General features: G+C 40.1%; 1 protein-coding gene across 4 annotated transcripts in view; it reads right to left on the bottom strand.

Annotated features, from left to right (window-relative positions):
- The window catches only part of COBL (cordon-bleu WH2 repeat protein), a 146,783-nt gene that overhangs the window by 5,019 nt on the left and 121,138 nt on the right, over positions 1-20,626 (bottom strand). For all 4 annotated transcript variants that reach the window (XM_065751711.1, XM_065751712.1, XM_065751713.1 and 1 more), the window contains 5 exons: positions 19,096-19,399; positions 7,502-7,599; positions 4,225-6,236; positions 3,508-3,627; positions 1,253-1,513 (listed from right to left, as the gene is read on the bottom strand). In XM_065751711.1, the coding sequence (XP_065607783.1) occupies positions 1,253-1,513; positions 3,508-3,627; positions 4,225-6,236; positions 7,502-7,599; positions 19,096-19,399 (2,795 nt within the window). The remainder of the gene's footprint in view (positions 1-1,252; positions 1,514-3,507; positions 3,628-4,224; positions 6,237-7,501; positions 7,600-19,095; positions 19,400-20,626) is intronic.

Raw genomic sequence — 20,626 nt, 5'->3', positions numbered from 1 at the left:
GCAAAGGCCATCCAGCTGTTTCAAAATAAATCCCCAAAGACAGAGTAAGGACTTGTTTAAATGAGTAGAGGTATGGGTTCCCTCAGAGATTTATGCAAGAGTAACACAGTTGGATGAACCAGGAATTCGGACCAGGATCTAGAAATCAAACAACAGCATGAAGTATTCTTGAATGTCCAAATTCCCACTTCTGTATTTTTTCTGTAAGTTAGTGAAGTATGGAATCAAAGGCCTGATCTAGAACAGTAGTTCTTCTTAATTTGTAGTCTTCTACTAGTATGCATAGTATAGACACATCTTTTCACGTAGAATGTGAACCATTTGGATGATTCTGTGGAATTTCTGATTTATCAGAAACAAGATTTCTTTAGATAATTCTGCCTTTTTATTTTTAAAATGTATCACATTTTCTGAATTATTTAAAGAGGACAAGTGAGCAAGGTTAACGTATATTTACACACACTTCTGGTTGGGATTAGTCAAATCACGTGTTGGGAAAATGACATCTGTTACTGTGCATTCCCTAAAGTCTGTGGATCAAAGTCCATTCTTTGACACTCCAGTGTAGATAGTAGTCTCAGATACTGAGATAACTCCACCGAGGCCAACTGATCTACTTCTCTTCACCCAGAAATATAGTATAACTCAAGATTAGGAACAGCAAATTTTGGTCAAAGAGTTAAGTGAACCTATGCCAAAAAATCACACCTGAGCAAGAGATCATTTAGCCACCTGGGAGTTGAGTAACCCACGATGGACCGTGGAACTGACACATACATCATTCAATTAACAAAGTTCAGATTGATATTAAAAGAAACCCGCAGTTTTACTGCCAGCTCCTATGGAAATCAAAGCTTAGTCTGTGTCAGTTTTTCACTCACATTACTGAAGTTGGGACAGAATATTTCTCTCTACATTTCCTCTCATAGCTATCCTTCTTAAATTCACCTAGTCTGAAAGACGAGCAGTATTATCTCAGATTCACACAATAGAAAAGGGCATGGAAATACTTTCTGAAGTGATATTCATGCTCTTTAGAAAGTACCAGCTGCTCATACACAGGCACCTTTTAAATACCTATTCAAAGGTTTGAAATACACTCTCAATCTTTGATTCAGTTAGAGAAAACACTGAATGCACCACTCTTCTGGTGGCAGGAAGAAATGCGTGGCTAGAACAGCTTATAAGCAGCTTCCAGGGCAGAGCAAGACAAACTTATTTCATCCACAAGGAAATATCACAGTGCATTTACCTTTTTTAACTTTGCTGCTCCAGCACCAGAGCGAATGGCCTCCATTAGGGCTCGCCTTGCCTCTCCAGGGTCACCTGCAGTCGTGGCAGAGAATTTAAAAGTTGCTGTTGACAGCTGAGTGGGAGGTGGTGGTGGTGGTGGTGGTGGCTGGGGAGGGGCGGGTGGAATACAGAGCCGTTCTTCCTGAGAGTCTTCTGCTTTCTGTAAAGACAGTTCTGCATTCCTGAAACTCTGGAGTTCTTCGGAGGCCAATGAGGAGATCTGCTCAAGATGCAGTTGAAAGGAGATGGTTAATACCAAGCATGACTAAATTGTAATTACTTGACATTTGATGCACTTTAATTTCAGTACCCTAATTTCACTTTGCTTGAATGACATAAAACACGTAGAGCTTTTGTTTGCTCATGAAGTTGAACATCTGTTACTACTCACTCACATCACTCAGCTGGGCTGATTACAAGCATCAAGGATTTGGCATTGACTCTGACTCAGAAACTCAATCTTTATTTACCACAAGCTCCAGCATCCTGTAACTCTTCTTGGCATTTAAGGTAACAGACTGAGAGTTGGACTTGGAATTCATTTGCAAAGAACCACAAGGGGTTTTGGAATCAGGAAGATATATTAAGGCTGCTGTAGCCACCCAAGAATCTTGTTACTTCTCACATTCTGGGCTGCACAGAAATAATCTCAAATGACAGAGATGCTCTTCTGGATTTGAGTTTTCAGAACTGGCTTCATTGAAAAAAACAATATTAAAGTTTCAAGTTACATTGAAAAAAAAAAAATACAATTATGTGAAAGCACTGAGAATAAAAAATCAATAGATAACTCTTCCAAGTGGCTTTCTGAGGAATTTCTGAACCTAAAATTCCTGCACAAATTACTTACTTGGAAACTTGTTCTAGTTTAAATAATGTAGGGGAGGAGGTAGCCTTTCAGACTAAGCAACTGCCTCAACAAATATTTTTTCCATTAACAACATTAATAGTAATATTCCCAATCAATTAATAGCAATTATAAGGGTTTGGGAATTATTAGGAAATTCAGTACTATGTGCCAAACAGGAAGTTTTCAAATGGATGCTTTATCATTCTGTTTCAGAGAAACGGAGGCACAGCTTTTCTCTAGTAAAGAAGGGCTCAACTCCCATCAGATAATCCCAACTCAGGGAGCTCCTATGTTCCATTCCTTTGCTGTACATACACATACATAAATACATGGTAATAATGCAGCGTCAGCTAAGACATGAGCACTTGAGATACCATGGAAAGGACAGCCCTTTCATCACAGCACATCTACATCCTGCCCTGTATACATACAAACATGGCACTTCATCTGGCACAGGTGACACTGTGAAAAAGAAGCCCGTGGTTTCTAGGCAGCTTCCTTTAAAATGATGGCAAAATCTCTGCAGGCACAGATCTGCATTTATTCCTAATGAACACAGACTGCAGTTGTGTGCACAAAGATGGCTGCAGCCCCGCACATTTTGCTTCCAAGCTCAGGGGAAGCTGCATCCTAAATGATGCAAGGGCGATAGGATATTCATAACTGCTCTGAGGGAGGGAGTAATTCCCAAACAGAGACAAGGGAGACTTTCTACCTAGTGCCAGCTATCTGGATATGTGCTAATGGTCTTAGTCACTGCATGAGGGAAATGGGAACCTCCTTGCCAAATACATGTCCTTGGCTGCATTAGTAACTGAGTGAAATCTAAGGCTAGAACAATGCAGGCTTTGGCTATTAGGGATAAGAGATGCTTTAATGATTAGGTAAATCTTTCAGATAGAAGGGAATGTTCTGCTGGAATGAAAGTGTTTGAAATTTTCCGTCAAATACTTGCATACAACTTGCACGCATCGGTTCAAGTTAACAGATAAACAGCATGCATGAAAAAGTCCTCATGTTCTCAGCTAATTGGAACTGGATGTATACAGAAGAACAACACCTGAGATGTGAAAGCAATGAACATTTGATATTTTCTGTGCACATTCCCTGTAATCCATTCGGATTTCTACACATTTCTTTCTCAGTTAAAAGCACGCCAGTTGAAGGAGTGCTAAGTTGTATACCAGAGGGTGGAATCTGACCCTCTGCTATCTATCTATGTCAGATCCATCTTGCATTGTAACACTCCCCCTGTACTTCTCTCCTTCCAACGCAACTTGTAGCTTGCATTTTCTCTAGGTTTATTTGAGTATTTATCCTACTCAATAGGAACAGACTGCACTTAGATCATGTTGATTTCTTACTTTTTTCAGCCTGGAGGTGCCACTGTGGCCTCTAATTGCTGCTAGCAGGGCTGAGCGCTCGTTCTCTGGCTCACTGTACGACGGTTTCTTGTGATTGCCATTTAGCACGCTGTCTGAAACCTACAACGTGAGAAGTATATTGTTATTAGACATTTACATAGCGATATTTTGGATATGTTACTGAAAGAGTTTCTAGCTTGCACTGGAATGCAAGCTATGGGGACTACTCAGCCAGTCTGCTTTTGTGCCTGCTTTTACAACCTGAGCTCACACTGAGCGTAAGGATGTGTGCAGGTCCCAGTTAACAATGCCACACACACAGATGCAGCCTCATGTCCCCCGAGCATAAAATCGGTGGCTAACTAGTTTGGTCTGCTAACACAAACTAGGGCCTTCTTTCTTTCACAGGTTTACAAGTTTTCTACGAGCTGTGTGATCCTTTTTATGTAACACACTGAAACGCAGGCGAGGCTCCTTGGCTAACCTCAATTACCTCTTGTCATGTTGCGTATCTCCCCCTTTGCCTCTTGTAGCTAGGGCAGCAGGAAAGGTGTTGTGTAACATACAAGATGTGCAGAACAACCACTGGCGTGGTCTGCAGTTTGCCACTATAAATTTTTCAAACGCCATGTGCTGCAGTTATAAAACCTCTGGTGTCTGACAGCCTGCCTACAGGTTTCTGTAACCTGAACGGGCCAAATAAGATCTGCACTTTACCTTTCTGAGTTTCTCTTTTCCCCCTCCTGTTTGAATGGCTTCCATTAGGGCACTGTGCAGCGATGTATCCTTTGGAATTGGTTTTTGGACAACAGGTTTGAACTTCTTTTTTGGTCCGAAGATATTCGTCTGCACATCCAGTTCACCAGCAGCATTAGCAGCCGACTCATCAGCTCTGTCGCTCTGTTCCGATTCTGCCTTTGCCGTCGCGCCGTCCAACTCAGGCGATGCTTTCAGGGGACTAAGTTGCACGCTGTCGGCAGGAGGCCATTTGGGGATGCGCAAAGACGAGCTGAAAGAGGGCGAGGCTCCTTGGAGATCAGGGGACTTGAGAGAGGAGGCTGAATTACTGCGGGGCAAAGTCTCGCATTTCTGCTCAAACAAAAGAAGCGCCTTTTTCTCTGCTGTACCTTGTTTGCTGTTTAAACTGTGATCATCTTCTGCTTTGTTGTTATCCTTTGAAGAGGATTTAGTAAGTGGGACACTGGCATTCTTTTTATAGAAACTAGCAGGAGTTGCTTGACTCGGTGCCCTGATGTTCGCTACTTTGTTTTCCACGCCAGAATTATCACCAGGTGTGAATCTGTGGGATGCTTTTTGACTACAAGTAAAAATACTCGAAATTTTTTCTCTTGTTTCTGCTGATTCTGTTTCCCAAGGGCTGTACTTGGCCACAATAATACACCTTTTGGGGGAAACTTCAGCTTCATTTTTAACCTCTCCTGCCCCGTGCTTATTTTCATCTTTCTCATGGAAGTCTGTAGAGTCAGACCTAAAGGTAGGTAGGTTGATGTGTTTTGCAATGGCAGAGGCCACATACTGACTGGAAGTTCTCCTGTGAGGCTTCAGAAATGGAAGCTCTGGCTTGTCCTTATTAATGGCTGGGACCACTAATGGTTTTACCTGAGACTGCATAACTGGAAGATGTGGTTTGGTCCTCTCATTCTCAGACTGTTTTTCACCTACCTGGGAAATAACAGTCTGTGGTGGTACAGGTTTTGGAGCTGCAAGACAGACGGGTTTGCATTCTTGCTTTATAACAAAGGACTTAGAGTTTGTGGTAACGGCTGGCTTTTTAGCAAGATGCTCAGCAGAGTCATCACTTTGTTTTTCCATAGAACTTGACCTCCAGAATGCCTTCACTTTCCCAAGAGGAATTTCCTCACTTTCACCAGTAGAGGTACCTGGTATGTTCTTACTGACGACAGGCTTTGGGTTGATAAGGTTGCCTAGCTCATCGATCTTAATGGCACCAGTGGAGACCGAAAGTCCTCTGTCAAAACTTTTTACTTCAGGTTTGGGAGGGACAACTTTGAAGGTCGTCAAACCCATTTTGGGTTCGTAATTTGTTTCCAGTTTCTGTGCGCGATGACACCAAGGCGGTGTTGATGGGACTTCTTCTACTTCAATTTTTTTTGCAGGGGGCCGTTTGATTTCTAGCTCTGACTTACTTTTTTTCAGAGGTCTCTCCCTCTTACTGCATTCATTAAATGGATTTACTTTCTCTTTTGCTGTACTGATTTCAGTCGCAGTCTTGGGGTGAGATGAAGTCAGCTTCGATTTACACTCCTCAGGCTTCATGCCATGTCTGGGCAGAGCTTCTACTCTTCCATTCTTTTCACTTCTTTTTTCAAATGAGGATGTGAGAGATTCAAACATATCCCTCCTCTGTTCCACAGGTAAGTGACTGAACTCATTATCAGACTGCTGCTGATACATTAGGTCCCTGGGTATACATACAGCTCCACCATTGGTATGTCCCTTATCAAAGGAACCTGCATTGTTGTTTTTATTTGTAAAGTGTCCCATATTAACAGAGTCAGCTGATAAATTCTGTGAACCCCTTGTCTCTTGGATTTCAGCTGAGTTACAGATGGTAACTTCTGGAGCATCATCTATGACTGTTACTGGAACAGAACTAGCAACATCTTGGGAGACCTCAACTTTTCTCGTATGTGGGCTCAACGCTTCACTGATGTGCTCAGAGTCAGAGTTACTTAAAACATCCATTGCTGTAAAACACATATATAATATACATAGGCAAAATTTAGGCAATATGACTTTAAATTACACAAACAGCTAATACAAACATACACTGGTCAGATATTCTAGTTCCACTAAAACTAGCAGGAACATATTTATGCTTCTATTACAAAAAAGGAGAGATCTGTGTCCTTTTTATTGTCTGGCTGCTGATTAAGATCAGCTAAAATATTCCTGCTGTCCTTCTTCAGCCAGTGGGAAACATACGAATGCAGCTGAAAGCCGAATTTAATCTATTGTTCATACCTTATCTTTGACTAACTTCTCTCAGTGATAAACATTTCACCACATGACTCCAAAGGAGAAACATTTCTGAGAAACAGTGAGCAACTTCAAATTATATTTCCCAGACCTGGTTAGTAATAACAACCCAGCTGAAGGATTTCCTTGAGCAAGCAAACAAAGAAACAGTACTTGTATTTTTTTTTTTCTTCATTCTTTCATTTTCCTTCATTACCAATGACTCCAGAAGCCTCACTGTGCAAGAAGCTTAACTTTCCTCTCAGATTTGCTAGTATAAATCAAGGGTTACGACACTGAAGGTAAGAAATGACAGTGTTAGAAAACTGAAAGAAATTAAACTGGAATCCAGTTCACTGTCAAAGCTCTGAAATAAAGATGGAAAGTTTTAAAAAGGTATTGAACGTCATGTCATGGAAAAACTATTAATAGTAAAATGTTTTTATTTACCATAGGAAAAACAGAAGTACAGTATTGCTTTGTGGTGAGATTTTATCTCTTCTCATTGTTTCTTCTCACATTTTTTAATGTTTAACTTCAAAACATGTCTGCTAACGGAGAGGAGAGACTGGGTACAAGGATGTCGCCCCTTCTCCATTTCACCATGATAAAATAAGCAACAAAAACATTGTTCATGAAAGACAGCTCAATTCACTACTGATTTAGCTTCACTGAAGTATATGAAATCATACCAAATTTAGCTCACTGAATGTGTCCATAATCCGTTGTTCATCTCTTTCTGGTAGCAGACACCAAAATACAATGACAATCTGATAAGCAGCTTGGAAAATATTTTGTGCTGGTGTATGAAGAGAGGCTGCACAGGAAGCAAAGGGAAAGCAGCCATTGTAGGTGGACCACATTCTGACTCAGACCTGTGAGTTGCTGCTAGTGATCTTAGTGAGAAATGAAGATGTCTCAGAGTGCAGTTTGGCTGCGTTTCTCCAGGCAGTGCCTATGTCTTTTACGCCTCAGAGGCTGTACAGTTCCCTACCTTCTAAATCTTCATCCAGGTCAGCCAAAGTCTGCTGGAGCTGTGCATCAATGAATACATCCTCATGCTTAGCCGCAGCTATTTCTTCATTTTTGCTGCTAAATAAAGAGAAAAATATGTTGGGTCTCCTGTTTTCTTGCCTTGTACTGCTGCTCTGAAATATACCCTCATTTCAGCCCCTTTGGTTCAAGCGGAGTTCTGAAATCTGTTCCCTAAAGTACAAAAAATATGCAGCCTTGGACACACAAACCACACAGACATGCTCAAATCTAGCAGGGATCTCAGTGATGCCTGAGCATACTCCATGTGCTGGTGATCAAAAGATTAGGATTAATAAACTCCATCACAAAGAAATGGTCTGGCTTCACCGTGAAGCATGCAATTCAGCTGGACTGCAGAAAATCAGCAAATGCTGAGGCAAAGCTTTTGTATATCCAGGCAGTTTTAAAGCAGACCGCTAGCCATCCCATGTAAACACTTTGCCAACAAATCTGCACCTTAATTAAATAAAAATTGCATGATGATGAAAAATAAGAGTGAAATAGCATTAGACAATCACTCTGCATCCTGGGGGAAGGGAGGGGAGGAGTAAAGAGAAACTAATCCCTTGAGAGCTGTTTCTAATGAAAAGTGGCCTGATTTTGCCAAGAAACAACTCCATGCTTTTTTGACGAAGTTGTACAATGATCTAAAAACAAGTCTAAAACCAGAATGAGTGCCAAGTGTTGTCTTTGCTTATTAAAAGGAAAAAAAGAAAAAAAAATGAAACTAAGAAAAATCTTAACAAAAAAAAAATATCTTAAACAACAACAACAACAAACACATAAAAAACCTGTTACACAACAGACCTTCTGTTCCCAAGGAAGAATCCTGACCAGCAGAGATTTCCTATCTAAATCAGTGAAGCCAGGATTTCACGTGGGGCAATTCATTTTTTCTGCTACCCGATCATCACCTGAAGTCAAAACGTCATCTGTGACACTGCCTCTAAGTTCTGCCCTTGAGATTAGCCTGTTGACAAAATAATTTTCCACCTAACCACACCTAAGCCACTCTGGTCAGGTGAAGCAACTTTGCCCTTTTCAAGATCAAGCACTAAATATCACAGATAAAGTGACAGGTGACTTCTTGACTTTTTTTTTTTTTTGGCTAGTTTACTGAGCATCACCTGAAAAAATGTACTTTTCTGCTCCTCTTTAAGATAATCTTTTGAATAAATATTTGGGAGATCTGTAACAGTGTTTCTTCTATTTTTTGCTATTGTATTATTTTCTATTGTTCCGAGCAGGACTAGTTGAAAGCACATGTTCAAGCACCAATTATTTCATTTAATTTATTTCATTTCTCTCCTTCTTGCTTTATTATTATTTGCATTCACCTCTCCTCTCCTTCTATCCTCTGTGCATCAGCTAAACAATATGTCTACACAGTGTGGAAGGCAAATACTGCTTTTTACAAGACTGGCCTGATGGGACTGTTTCTCACAGTTGGAAGCAAATTACTGACCTCCACTGAGACTTTCTCTAAGCTACTGTGAAGAAGTCACTTTAAGTGATCATTTGAGAAAAACTTTGGAAGATAAATGTGTAAATCCATATCCATCAGAGAATGAGACCTTGTTCCATGAAGGCCATGCAAGTTCACCATCTTCCAGTACTTGATTTTATCTGTCTACTGCCTGACTACTCTTCAATACAGCCAAACTCTGTATTACTAAGGTTACTGGTATTGGGCTTTCTCCAGCAAATAATGAAAATAATTGGCTTGAAGATTTTATGGACAACTCATCTAATAAAACACATCTGGGGCCTAGGACAGGTATTCTTGGATTCCTAACAGGCACTCTGGGTTGACTGCACTGACCAGCTCTTGTCGCATGACAGCTGGGAAGAATCTTTCCAAGACTCCTTGCACAAAAATCACCTTCATAGGCACAACAGTCATCAGAGCTGGTTTCTTTCATTATCCTCTGTGCATATATGCAGGACTATATGTAATTTGCCTCTCAACTTCGGTTTCAATCTCCACATCTAGCAAACTGAGATAACACTACCCATGTCAGAGATTCTTTTCTGAGGGAAAGAGAACAGTGCACTGAAAATGAAAGGATTCTTCGCCTTCTACAGATGGAACTTCAGAAAAAGCAGATCTTTCCTTGTGCACTTCCAAATTCCTAAAAGGGCTATTGTTCAATTCATCTCCAAATTCACCTAAAAAGCAAGCCAGAAGGTGCATACTAATCACAGAGCTCTTCTTGAAATCTTTAGCATTGCGAATTTAAAATGCGATATGTGTTTTGGGAGGTGAAAGTCTGGTAGTTTCCAGTAGCTCACATAGTCTATAAATATGCCTAAAAAGAGTCTTTCACACAACGGTATTTGGGAAAGGAAAACAAGAGGGCCTCTAATATTTTTTCAAAGCCTTCTTCCCTTCTAACACTATACGCTTTTCTTTTGTTGACAGCTCTATTTTGGTCAGAATCCAAGAAAAATACAGGACTTATTCCAGCGCTATGTTTTACATTCTGGACAAACATTACTAGTGGCATTTTCTCACACATGCTTTTTTTTTTTTTGGCTTAAGGAACAACTTGATAACCTTTTTGCTGCCTTTTTGGTAACGCGAGTTGTTAAAAATGGGGAGTATTTAGCACAAGCTCAAAATGGCAAACATGTATGACTCCTGGAAGCCTGCTCTCTTATTACTTATGTAGATTAGCTAAGATTTGTGCAGGAGTGCAGAACTGAGCAGAGAGACTACTAAACTACTGCTTTTAGTGCTCCACTGAGCTCAGGCTACAATACATAATTACTCCTCGGCAGTCATTCGCACAGTTGGAGACAAAATGAAACTTACTGCAGCATTTTGTCAAATTAGTGCAATGAGAGACAGATATTTATGAGAAAGTTTACATTCTAAGAAAAAGAGAATAAAATCCTTGATAAATCTTGCTTGAAATGCATTAAAAAGAAACAGCAAACAGTTAATTTACAACAGATTTGCAATGACAGAAGCTGTCATTTTGCTCTACACTTTTGTTCTCAAATGGAGCTTTGCAAATAGTACAACTGACCAAGGCTTCTTTGGGCATCTCTCAAGAATTCTGGAAAGCCTTCCCCGAGGGACCACGGGCAGATCACAGCTTCCAACATAACTGAGAAAATACAATGCAGAGCTATTTACAGAGAAGAGACAGAGGAAAAGATTCAGTTGTCCAATTGGGGCACTCAGTACCATTTGAAATAATGCAGGGCACTGAAGACATCTGTGTGGGGCTGACAGACACAACATGAATTGACAGAGACTCATGACCTGCTGGAGAAGAAGCAGGCAAGTGAAATGGCAGCAGATATTTCTCAAGTTCACTGAATGCTTTCTGAGTCTCACCCATTTTGCACTACCTTTATTAGATCAAAAACCTTGAGACCATAGTTCCTCTAAATCACCAGCTCAGGAGGGCAGACAGAGCCACTGCAAATAACAGCCAAATCCAGAAAGGCTTGCAGTGCAGTAGCACACAGGGGGAAGGAGTGGCCAGGTTCACGAGCGCCTTGAGCTCCTCATACACATTCTCAACAGCCAACAGGAACTGACCAATGTGGAGGATTAGTATTCTGGTGACCCTGGACTGGGCTTTGAAGCATCTGGGCTACCTTCTCTGCTCTAAGTGTCCTCCAAGTCTGATACTAGAGGTTTAATTTAACCTTGGTGCATATATCCAATTTTTTCCTCTTCAAAATAGATTAAAAATATTCTCCTTTTACGTAAATGCTGGGGAGAAAAATATTTCCACCTGTGGTCTACCATAGTTGGTGTTACAGAAAAGGCTGATCTTGAATGATTTTAAGTTGCAGAAAGCACCCTTTTTTAATATGACTTGCTATTCAACCAGGCCAGAAACGACATCAAGTAATTTCAAAATGCTTATTTACTCGCTTCTGTTATTGATGCAGCAAAGTACTCTTCAAAGGTGGAGGAAACTATTTTCCAGAGTAATCAAGAGTATATAAAATCTAAGGGATTATTTTTCTGTTTTCTGTATTTTTTAAGCTAGATAAGCTTTTCCCTATTTCCTTTCAAGGAAAGAAGAGTAGTTAGTATAAGGACTGAACTCTGATCATTGAAGCTATGACCAGACCAATGAAATTCTTTTTTTCTGCTACCTCATGTGAACATGAGCACGAAGTTTAGCTTTGTATGACCAAAGCCTGTTAAAATGCCCACACTAGACAGTTAATATAGTAAAAAGCACATCCCTCTTAGAACTGCCTATATAACGAAGCCTTCAGTTGTCTTTCATGCAAGATTTCTGAAAGTGTCAGGAACTAAGGAAAGGAAAAAAACACACAGATGTTCATGTTCTGTTGAATGCCATATAAGCTTGTTTTTTATCTTCTTCAACAGCCAGTTAAATGAAGACTGCACATACTTTTTGAGAGCAAGGTGCAAGTATCATTTCTGTTCCAAATTTTTAGTTTGTGTTCTGCTTTTAGCTCTGCAAGACTGCAATGGTCTTTAGGCAGTATTTATATCTGTGCTGAATAAAAATAACCAGAAATTAGATTAATCTGGTTTCCAATCCTAGAATACAAAGGTCCAGTAGTGCCCCTCAGATATAAAAAACACCTGATTAAAATAGGAACTGGCAAGCACAGAGGAGAAGGAAAACAATTTTTCTGCAGCATCTAGGTTTATGGTCCTTTTGCAGTCCTCCAACAGCATTACTGGTCAGAAACAGAAAGCAAATGAAAAGATTTCTGCTTATTTATAGTATTATTTTGTGTTTTCGAGTCCCTTAATGCTAGAAATCTCTAAGCATGTTACATACCACGATGACTTAAGCTTCCAGAGCCCCAGACATATGTCTCATACATTTCAGGGTCCTCCCATAGGCTGCAGAGGCAGCAGCTTGCAGTTGCTATACAGCTGGAAGCATGCCCCTGCTCCCCCTCCTTGCACCGGCCTCTGGCAACAGTTTCTCAATGGGAAAGCCCGCAGGCAGACAGGATTGCCAGAAATAGTCAAGGAAGTGAACTAGCCTGACTTAAATCTTAATACAGCATCGTCACCTGGGCACAGCAATTCTGCAGGTTAAATGATGGCACAGTGAGGTTAAATAATTTCTCTTGGTTTACACACAAAAATATGAGAGAGCAAAGACCTTCACTGCACCTTTAGCAACCCAAGCTGCTTCCTACCATCCAATGCATCACACAGCTCTAAAGTATACAGCAATTTTTCCGGTCAACGAGTTTAACAGAAAGGCTAATCTGGACTCCTGCTCTACAATGACTGAGTATCTATTACTTAACCATAATATCATTAGTACCTTTCCTCCATGAACACCTGCCAGCAAAAAAGTGTATGAGAATATCTAAATCTAAAGAGTTTTCTGGAACAAGAGGAAAGGGAAAGCCAGAGATAAGGAAGGAAATTAGCAGAAGTATGTAAGGAGAAGAGGCTTGCAAATCTGTCAGATATCTGGGGCTTAATTAAGTAATTTTTCACCCATGAAGCTCTCTCTGTCGCTTTAACCCTTTCTCTTCCTTCCTCCCCATTAGAAGTACATTTCTGTTTTCAAAAAAGTAAAATTTCAGCTGTCTACCCAGCTAAAATAAAACCTATTCCCTTACAGCGGAATGACAAAATAAAGCTTTCCAGTATTTCTCTAAGATTGCTACGAGTGACAAGTAACTATATAGAGTATACTTGTACAAACAAATGTCTATATATATGTATACTGCTATTTTCATTAGAGTTTTCCCCTCCCTTCTGACTGCCTTCTGCCACTCACAATTATACTTTCTCTTCCTCTGACCTGCTTCATCATTAAATTCTCTCCAGCTACCAAGTTCTTTTTCCCCCCTGTCCTTCCCAAGAGGAACACAAAACCTTGTAACATTTGAATTTGAATGGGCTGAAAATTAAGCAGAACAAGTTCACCCACCCTTATCCTTTCAAGCGTTTATTTTAATCTAACTCATCAAAACCCAAAGAATTTTGTAGCAAACAGCCAAATATTTCTCAGGTTGGTAACAAAGGGAACAGTTTTCCCTCTCCTCCCCACAGCTCAACTACCACAACCAGAGCCAAAGGTAACAAATTCTCCCAAGAGAAAGGGAGGAAACGGGATTCTCCCTCTCCAAATCCAGAGCATGAACTGATCTCTGCAGGGTTCCCCCACCCCCACCCTATGCCCTCAATTAGCTGTACGTGAAAAAATAATCCTCCTTCATGGCTACTGACGCAGGAGGAACTCAAGGGAGGGGAAAATCCCTTTTAGGCCTTTGGAGAATGTTGTACCTTATTGTCCCTGACAAGTCACCATCTATGATGATGCATTTATTTAGCTTTAAAACCAGCACGTTCCCTTTAGATTTTAATACACTTAAAAAAATCCCACTGAAACCTTCCTAAACTTTAATAAGATATACTGCATTTTAAAGGCTAGTAGGACAACCCACTCTAAAAGCCCCTTAACTCTCATTTCAGTTACCTACACCTTGTATCTTTGATAGGTGGCAGTCCAAAGGCAGCAACATGCATCATGCCTGTGAGCACTCTGTTATTTTATTTCTGCCAAAATGCTTAAATGCCTTTGAAGAACAGAGTCTGGAGGAAATGGAGAGGTGCATTCTGATACGTGAAATGCTGTTTGAATGTTCACTCCTGTAACATAAACAGGTCCTGGGTCCTGTGTGGTCTAAATAGTCACTGGTCTGCCTTGACCCTGTGAATTACCTTTCTTTTTCTACAGTAAAATAATGCTACAGTGCCTCCTCTTCATCTCACATGAGTACTGGGAAGAGAAATTAATTAAAGTCTGCATGGCACATGGATACCAGTGTGATGAGTAAGATAGAAAGAGCAAGAGGAAATTAAATAGTCCTGGCTCTAGAAGAGAATGTGAACTGAGAGCAAACTGGTATACCTGCTTCATTAATTGAGCTCTGAAACTTAGAAAGAAAACAAAATGAGTATGATCATTTAACCAGAGACTTTATCATACTGCACAAAATAGGGGGAGGAATTAAGGTTATAAGGGGGGAAACTGTGGTTACACAGTCTTAATATTAATGTTAGCTAACTTTGAGCATGTGACTTAGCATCCCTAATAACATTATTTTAAAATAATTTTTAATGTGTAATTATTTATAAAGCTCGAGACAGTAGGTGTGCACTATGCTTTACAGGCATATAAAATTGACTGATCCCTGCCCCAAGGAGCTTGCGTGATGACACCATACAAGGGATGGGAAAGGAGGGGGTATGGGAGGACAGAGTTGCAACACTGTGAGATCATGAGATGTGCTTACTGCTACATAAGCAACATTTCAGCTTCTTTGTGGTTTTCTTGTTACTCATTTAACACTATATATTAAAATTTGGTGAACAGATACATAACACAAATCAACTGTAAGGGAGGATATGAAGAAAGAGAACTACGTTGTACTGTGCTGGGAGTCAGCAGTTACTAAAACATTCACAGCCAATATCGCATGTAGTCAATTATTTATAGGGGTTATCCTAAGTCACCTCCAGCTGAGATCAGGATTCTGTTCTACCAGGCACTGTATAAACATATTGTGAGATATCATAACTATATGCAGAATGTTACCCAGTTACGAATCAGAAGCAGAGACAAAGATGGTCTAATAGGCTACAGGCAGAACTAGGGGTAGAGTCATTTGGTACTCTACATGGTAACTCTTCTGTGTATTTGCATTAAGATTGCTTAAACAAGAATCCCAAAACAGAAGAAAGAAGGGTGAGCATGCACGTGGTTCTTACATTCTGGAAAACAAGACCACGGAGGACTGGACAGCCCTGAACTATGGGTGCTTTCTTTCAGAAACTTGTCTCTCTTCCTTGGGAACAAGATTCACAGTACATTGCAATTGTCATTTCTGTATGTATGGAGTTTGTATATGACTTACTACCCTGGCCATACTGTTATGCTGCTACGTGCAGCCAAACCTACTGCATGTTGAAGACTGTATCCTCCAACGCTCCATGCTTTCCCTGACCCCAGCAGCAGATGAAGTGCAGACCCTGCTGTGATATTCTAAAGCTATCAGACATTGCAGCTGCACTGACACCACCCATGCCATGCAGTGAATTATTCCACAAGCTCCAAGAAAAATAAATTTAAAAATACATACGCAATTAACCAAAGTAAGCAACATGACAAAATACTCTTCATAATCTGGAGCGTGGGCTAAGACCTCAGAACAAACCTACCGAAGAACTGTGGGCTTGACCGTGCTCTTCACTGAAGGTTGTCAGGGTGCACAAGCTCAAGACCTCTTGGTCCTTCCTTATAGCCTGTTCATACTCTAAATATAATCTACTTCCACTTTAAGGATAGTTTTTATTACACACACAGTACGGAATGATTTTAGTACATAGAATTATAGTTATTTCACAGGGTAAAAAGCCCCAGTTTTAGCTAGCTTTACAATTTAAAGCTAAATATTTCCATTATTTTTATTAACCATTTTCCCCCTCAAGCCTGGGCCAAATGTGCTACAATTCCTGGCTTTGGAGGAGCTGAGACTCAAGGAGGACTCAATTTCACTTTCGCTAACTACTATTTCTTTACAGTACTGACATGTTCTCTAAATGAATTTTTTTCATATCTTCCTTTTAGAAATGAGTTAGACCTTGGTGCATGGACTGGAAAAAGACAAAAAGGAATTGTGAAACTCCACGTAAAATTTTCCTTCGAGTTCTGTAGTTTTTGAAACACATTTGAGACTCTGTAGAGCTTGGTATTGATTTTTCATTTAAATTGCACTTTGACTTGTCTGGGAATTTCGAAGGCTGCTCTGGTCCTCAAAGAAGCTCATTCATCACAAGAACTACACAATCTCAGAGCTCCCAGTAGATTTTATCATCGGGGTGGTGGCTGCTCTGACAACAGTAGCTGAAATTGATGTTCTCCAAATTTGAGTGTACTCAATACTGTACTCTGAACTGATTCAAATTCCACTAAAACGAGAAATTAATATGAATAGCTTAAAAAAAAAAAAGAGTCAATTTTTCCTCTCCTCAACATTAAGGAAGTGGCTTCTAAAAACTTAGCAAGTTAACCTCAAAAGGATTTAGAAGAGCACAATTTTCAAAGCTGGTTTTTCTACAAAAATAGGTTAGGAGAGGAACTGGCGTTACTTTCAAACATTGCTGGCACATTCAGAAAACAAAAGATTTAAAGATTTTACTATTAGTATGTTTTCTGTGGCAGCCTCCATGGCTGCTGCCATGAGACTAAAATCCATCATAAATGTTGGATTTTGGCTCTATACTAGAGTTGACTTGAAATAATTTTGCTGTTCAAGAGACAAAAATAACCCACAATTCAAACAACCCTCTTCTTAAACAACAAAACTGTCTCCTATTTCCTCTCCTTTTTAATCACAGACATATCAGATAAATACAGAATATTTACAGTACTAAAACCACCTAAGTTTAGCTTGGGAGCCTAGTCCAACCTGCTGCTTCAAGCACGGATATTTTCAAAATCAGCTGAGTCTTTCCAGGGCTTTGTCTAGCTGAGTTCTGAAAACCTCCAGACACAGAGATTTCTTGACGTCTCAGTGTAACCTGCTCCACTGCTTAACCACTCCTATTTTGAAGAATTTCCTCCTAATATTCCTTTTTTATTTCCTTTACAGCAGCTAGTGACTTGTTCCTGCCACTGTGTACCCCAGGAAGCCTCTGCATCCAGATTCTTCTCACAGTCCTCTTTTATTAAATGAGAAACCAATGTGTCCTCTCCCCCTCATACCCTGCCACCCCTGTGGCTCTCCTACAGACCCCCTGCAGTTTGCCATCCTTTCTCGGGGCAGGATGCAGTAGTACAGAACCGGACTCCCAGGTGCTGGCAGAGGGGAAAATGACCTCCCTGACTGTGATGAGCTGTACTCTCACAGCCCTGTGTCTTTCCAGCTTCCAATCCTTCTGCCTGGCAAATGGTAGCTCTGCTGACCAGACAATGAAATGGTTCCCCAGACCAGTGGCTTTCGCAAATTCTACTGATAATGCTTTTTTTTTTTGTCACCTCGTCCTGTTGCCTCTTCTTTAAGTACTCTTTCCAACTATTTAGAATCAAAAATTTAGTTCATTTGTGTAGCAAAGGCAAATCCAAAATCTAGAAAATGTCCGAAGTATTTCATGTTGATTAGGATTTTCTTACAGTGCTTAGCCTTGATGTCTTCACTCAGTATTATGGCAATGTTTCTATTTTTTTTTTCCCTAAATGTACACGTGTTTTCCCAACCCTTTAGTTCCCTGACTTTAAGGAAAACTGGAACTGCTTAGTTATCTTACTACTGAAATTAATGGGTCACTTTTTTGGATCATGTCTGGAATGTTAACTGTAGCTACTATACTATTTTATTTAATCCTCCAAAGGCATACTATATCAGGACCTAAAACACTGCAGAAGGAAAAACGAGAAGAAAAATATATCTTTCTGAACAAGTATCTAAATGAGACTTGACCCTGCTCCCCTTGATATTGATGAGAAAAAAGCCCTGAAATCATTCCAATAGGTTAAATACTGCCATTGGCCTAATTTATGCCTAATTCATCATCCACTGCATGATCCAGGATGAAGTTCTCCCTCAGAAATGTGTGGAAGGAAATAACTAGGTCATGATACATGCTCTTATGAAGGGGCTACAGATTAGTAGCTGAATGGAGACAGACCAGAAAGCACAGACTTTGTGTCAACTGAGAATTCAGAGGAATTTCTGGCCCCTGTCCCATGACTCGGCAGCATCACACAGAGTGGATCCCTGTCAGTATTACCAGGCCACCCTCCTTGCTGGAGGAACAGCTTCCTTCCTATTTGGCCAGTTTGTATTTGCAAAGTCCTATAAATTTTGGGTTCCCACTGTGGCCCTGCCACCAACTATGTGAGTTTTGGCAAACAAACAGTGTCAGAGTCACTGCTGATTGAGGGCAGCTTCTAGTTAAATTCCAGGTTCTCGTATTTTCTTGCAAAAACTGCAGTACAATGTTTGTTTATTAAAAAAAAAAAAAAAAAAAAAAAAAAAGGAAGTGTAAAAAAACACCAAGGTACAACACCAGTGGAAGCTAGCAGTAGGTGAACATACATATGCATCTACATGCACACACCCACAAATAAACCCCCAGATTTCTCTGAATATGATCCTTTTCTACCTGACTTCCAACGGCTTGAATTTTCCCATTTATGAACTGTAAGATATTTTTCTAGATCAATAGAAAATATCATTTTAAGTACTTAACATACCATCAGAACTACAAAAGAAACCAAGTTATAACAAAGTTACTTCAAACTTTTTGGAGAAATTAACTCTGGAGGGCAGCAGTCTTTAGCAAGAAACTTAACTGCAAGTTCAAACAGAAAAGTGACCTCTGCCTGTTGGTACAAGTATGTCACTGGAGGGGATTTGGCAGTGAGCTTCTTCCATGGGAGGAGTCACCTGGCATTGGTACTGGTTTATGAAAGAGAAGAAGAAAGTAGAAGCAGCTGGCTTTCTTCTTGCCTCCCTGCAAGAAGGACATGCAAAATATTTTCCAAGAGTTGGCTTGAAATGAATTCTTACCTCTGTGGAGTACTTGCGTATCCCATGTTATCGCAGTACGTATTCTTTACAGAGCAAGTCTCTGCCCCATAGATTGTGTCTGAGTCCATGTAGCCATTGACCAGCTTGATGTCTCTCAACTTCATACTGTCATTTTGTGAATCCAGTGACACAATGTCAGATGGGGAGCTCACTACACCCGAGTCTTCTGTGGTGTCCTCAGATGCAAAGCAGCTGCTTTCTGATGCTGTTTCTTCTACCTCTGATAGCTCCATAACTGTATCATCCACTACACAAAAATTATCATGTGCAGGCAGCAGGCTCTCTAAATGAAATACAGCAAGTAAAGTTAGTTGAAAGTCAGTAGGAAATACACAGAGACCTATTGCTTTGTAAGTAGAAAATTAATATATTAAATTCATTAGAAACAGTAGAAAATAACAGAGTTCAATATCTGTGTATCCAAAGGCTGCTCTGAAAATAAAGCCTATTTTATTATGTTGCCTCATGATGTCAGAAGCAGATGGTGGTGGTATGGCAACAGAGGTTGAACCTTCCCACCAATATTCCATTCCATTTTGTTGCTGTGTGACAGACGGCAGCAGAGGGGTAGTCTGACACAAAGGCACTCGACATGGAAATGCATGTGAAGGTGTGGCACTGAATTCCTCTGAATGGAACAAGTGTCACCCACTAACATTCATCTACTTTTGCTGAATGTTTCTGGAGACCATACAGTGGATGTGAGCACACTGAGGCAGTGGGTGTTGTGTTTTGGCAGTGGTGACAACAGGTCACCTCCACTGGTACAGACATTTATGAGAGCAACATGCAGAATCTTGTTCATCGTTGACAAAAATTCAGAGCTAGTGATGGTGACTATGTTGAAAAATGAAGTTTTGTAGCAGAGAATGTTCACTACCAAACAGTGTTAATGTTCTCTTCATATCTGTTTTAGATTCCAAGGAAATAAATAGCAGGCATTACTTTTAGAGTAACCTACGAATTACAGAGATGACTTGTAACATGACAAAACTTTCATCTCTCTTTGCTTTTTTAAAGGTGGTTTGCTGTGCATGTCCTGTGGAGCATGGGCTTGATAATGTTCTTAGCATCTTCCTTACTTTTCTAAAGAAACAACTCTACAGGGACAGCAATTTGAGGAATTAGAGAAAAGTGAGCTCTCAACTCCTTCCAATGAAGTAGGAAGGTAAATTTAAGTGAGATGGTATGCATGTGTATGAGTGAAAAATAAACAACAAAACAAAGAGTAAAATCTGACTTCAACAATAAACCAAAGTTTAAATGACGTGGTGCAAGAAATGATTCCTGTTATCATTTGTGATGACATAGTCTCAGTACCCCTTTTAAATGTTGCCCAATTATCTCCCATAACACTACACAGAGGAAAAATAAGCAGCATTTCCCAGGTAAGACACCAAATTGGTAAAATAGATCTACACTTGGCCTTCTGGATGGGTCACTTCATTTTACCACCTTTCAATTTCCTATGTGTTAAGTGGGAGAGCAACAATCATCTCTTAGCAAAGCA

Source organism: Cyrtonyx montezumae, unplaced genomic scaffold (genome assembly GCF_038088225.1).
Source record: "Cyrtonyx montezumae isolate F1298 unplaced genomic scaffold, pur_monq_1.0 scaffold_8, whole genome shotgun sequence".
Taxonomy (NCBI): Eukaryota; Metazoa; Chordata; class Aves; order Galliformes; family Odontophoridae; genus Cyrtonyx; species Cyrtonyx montezumae.
This window is presented reverse-complemented; position numbering and strand designations above follow the sequence as displayed.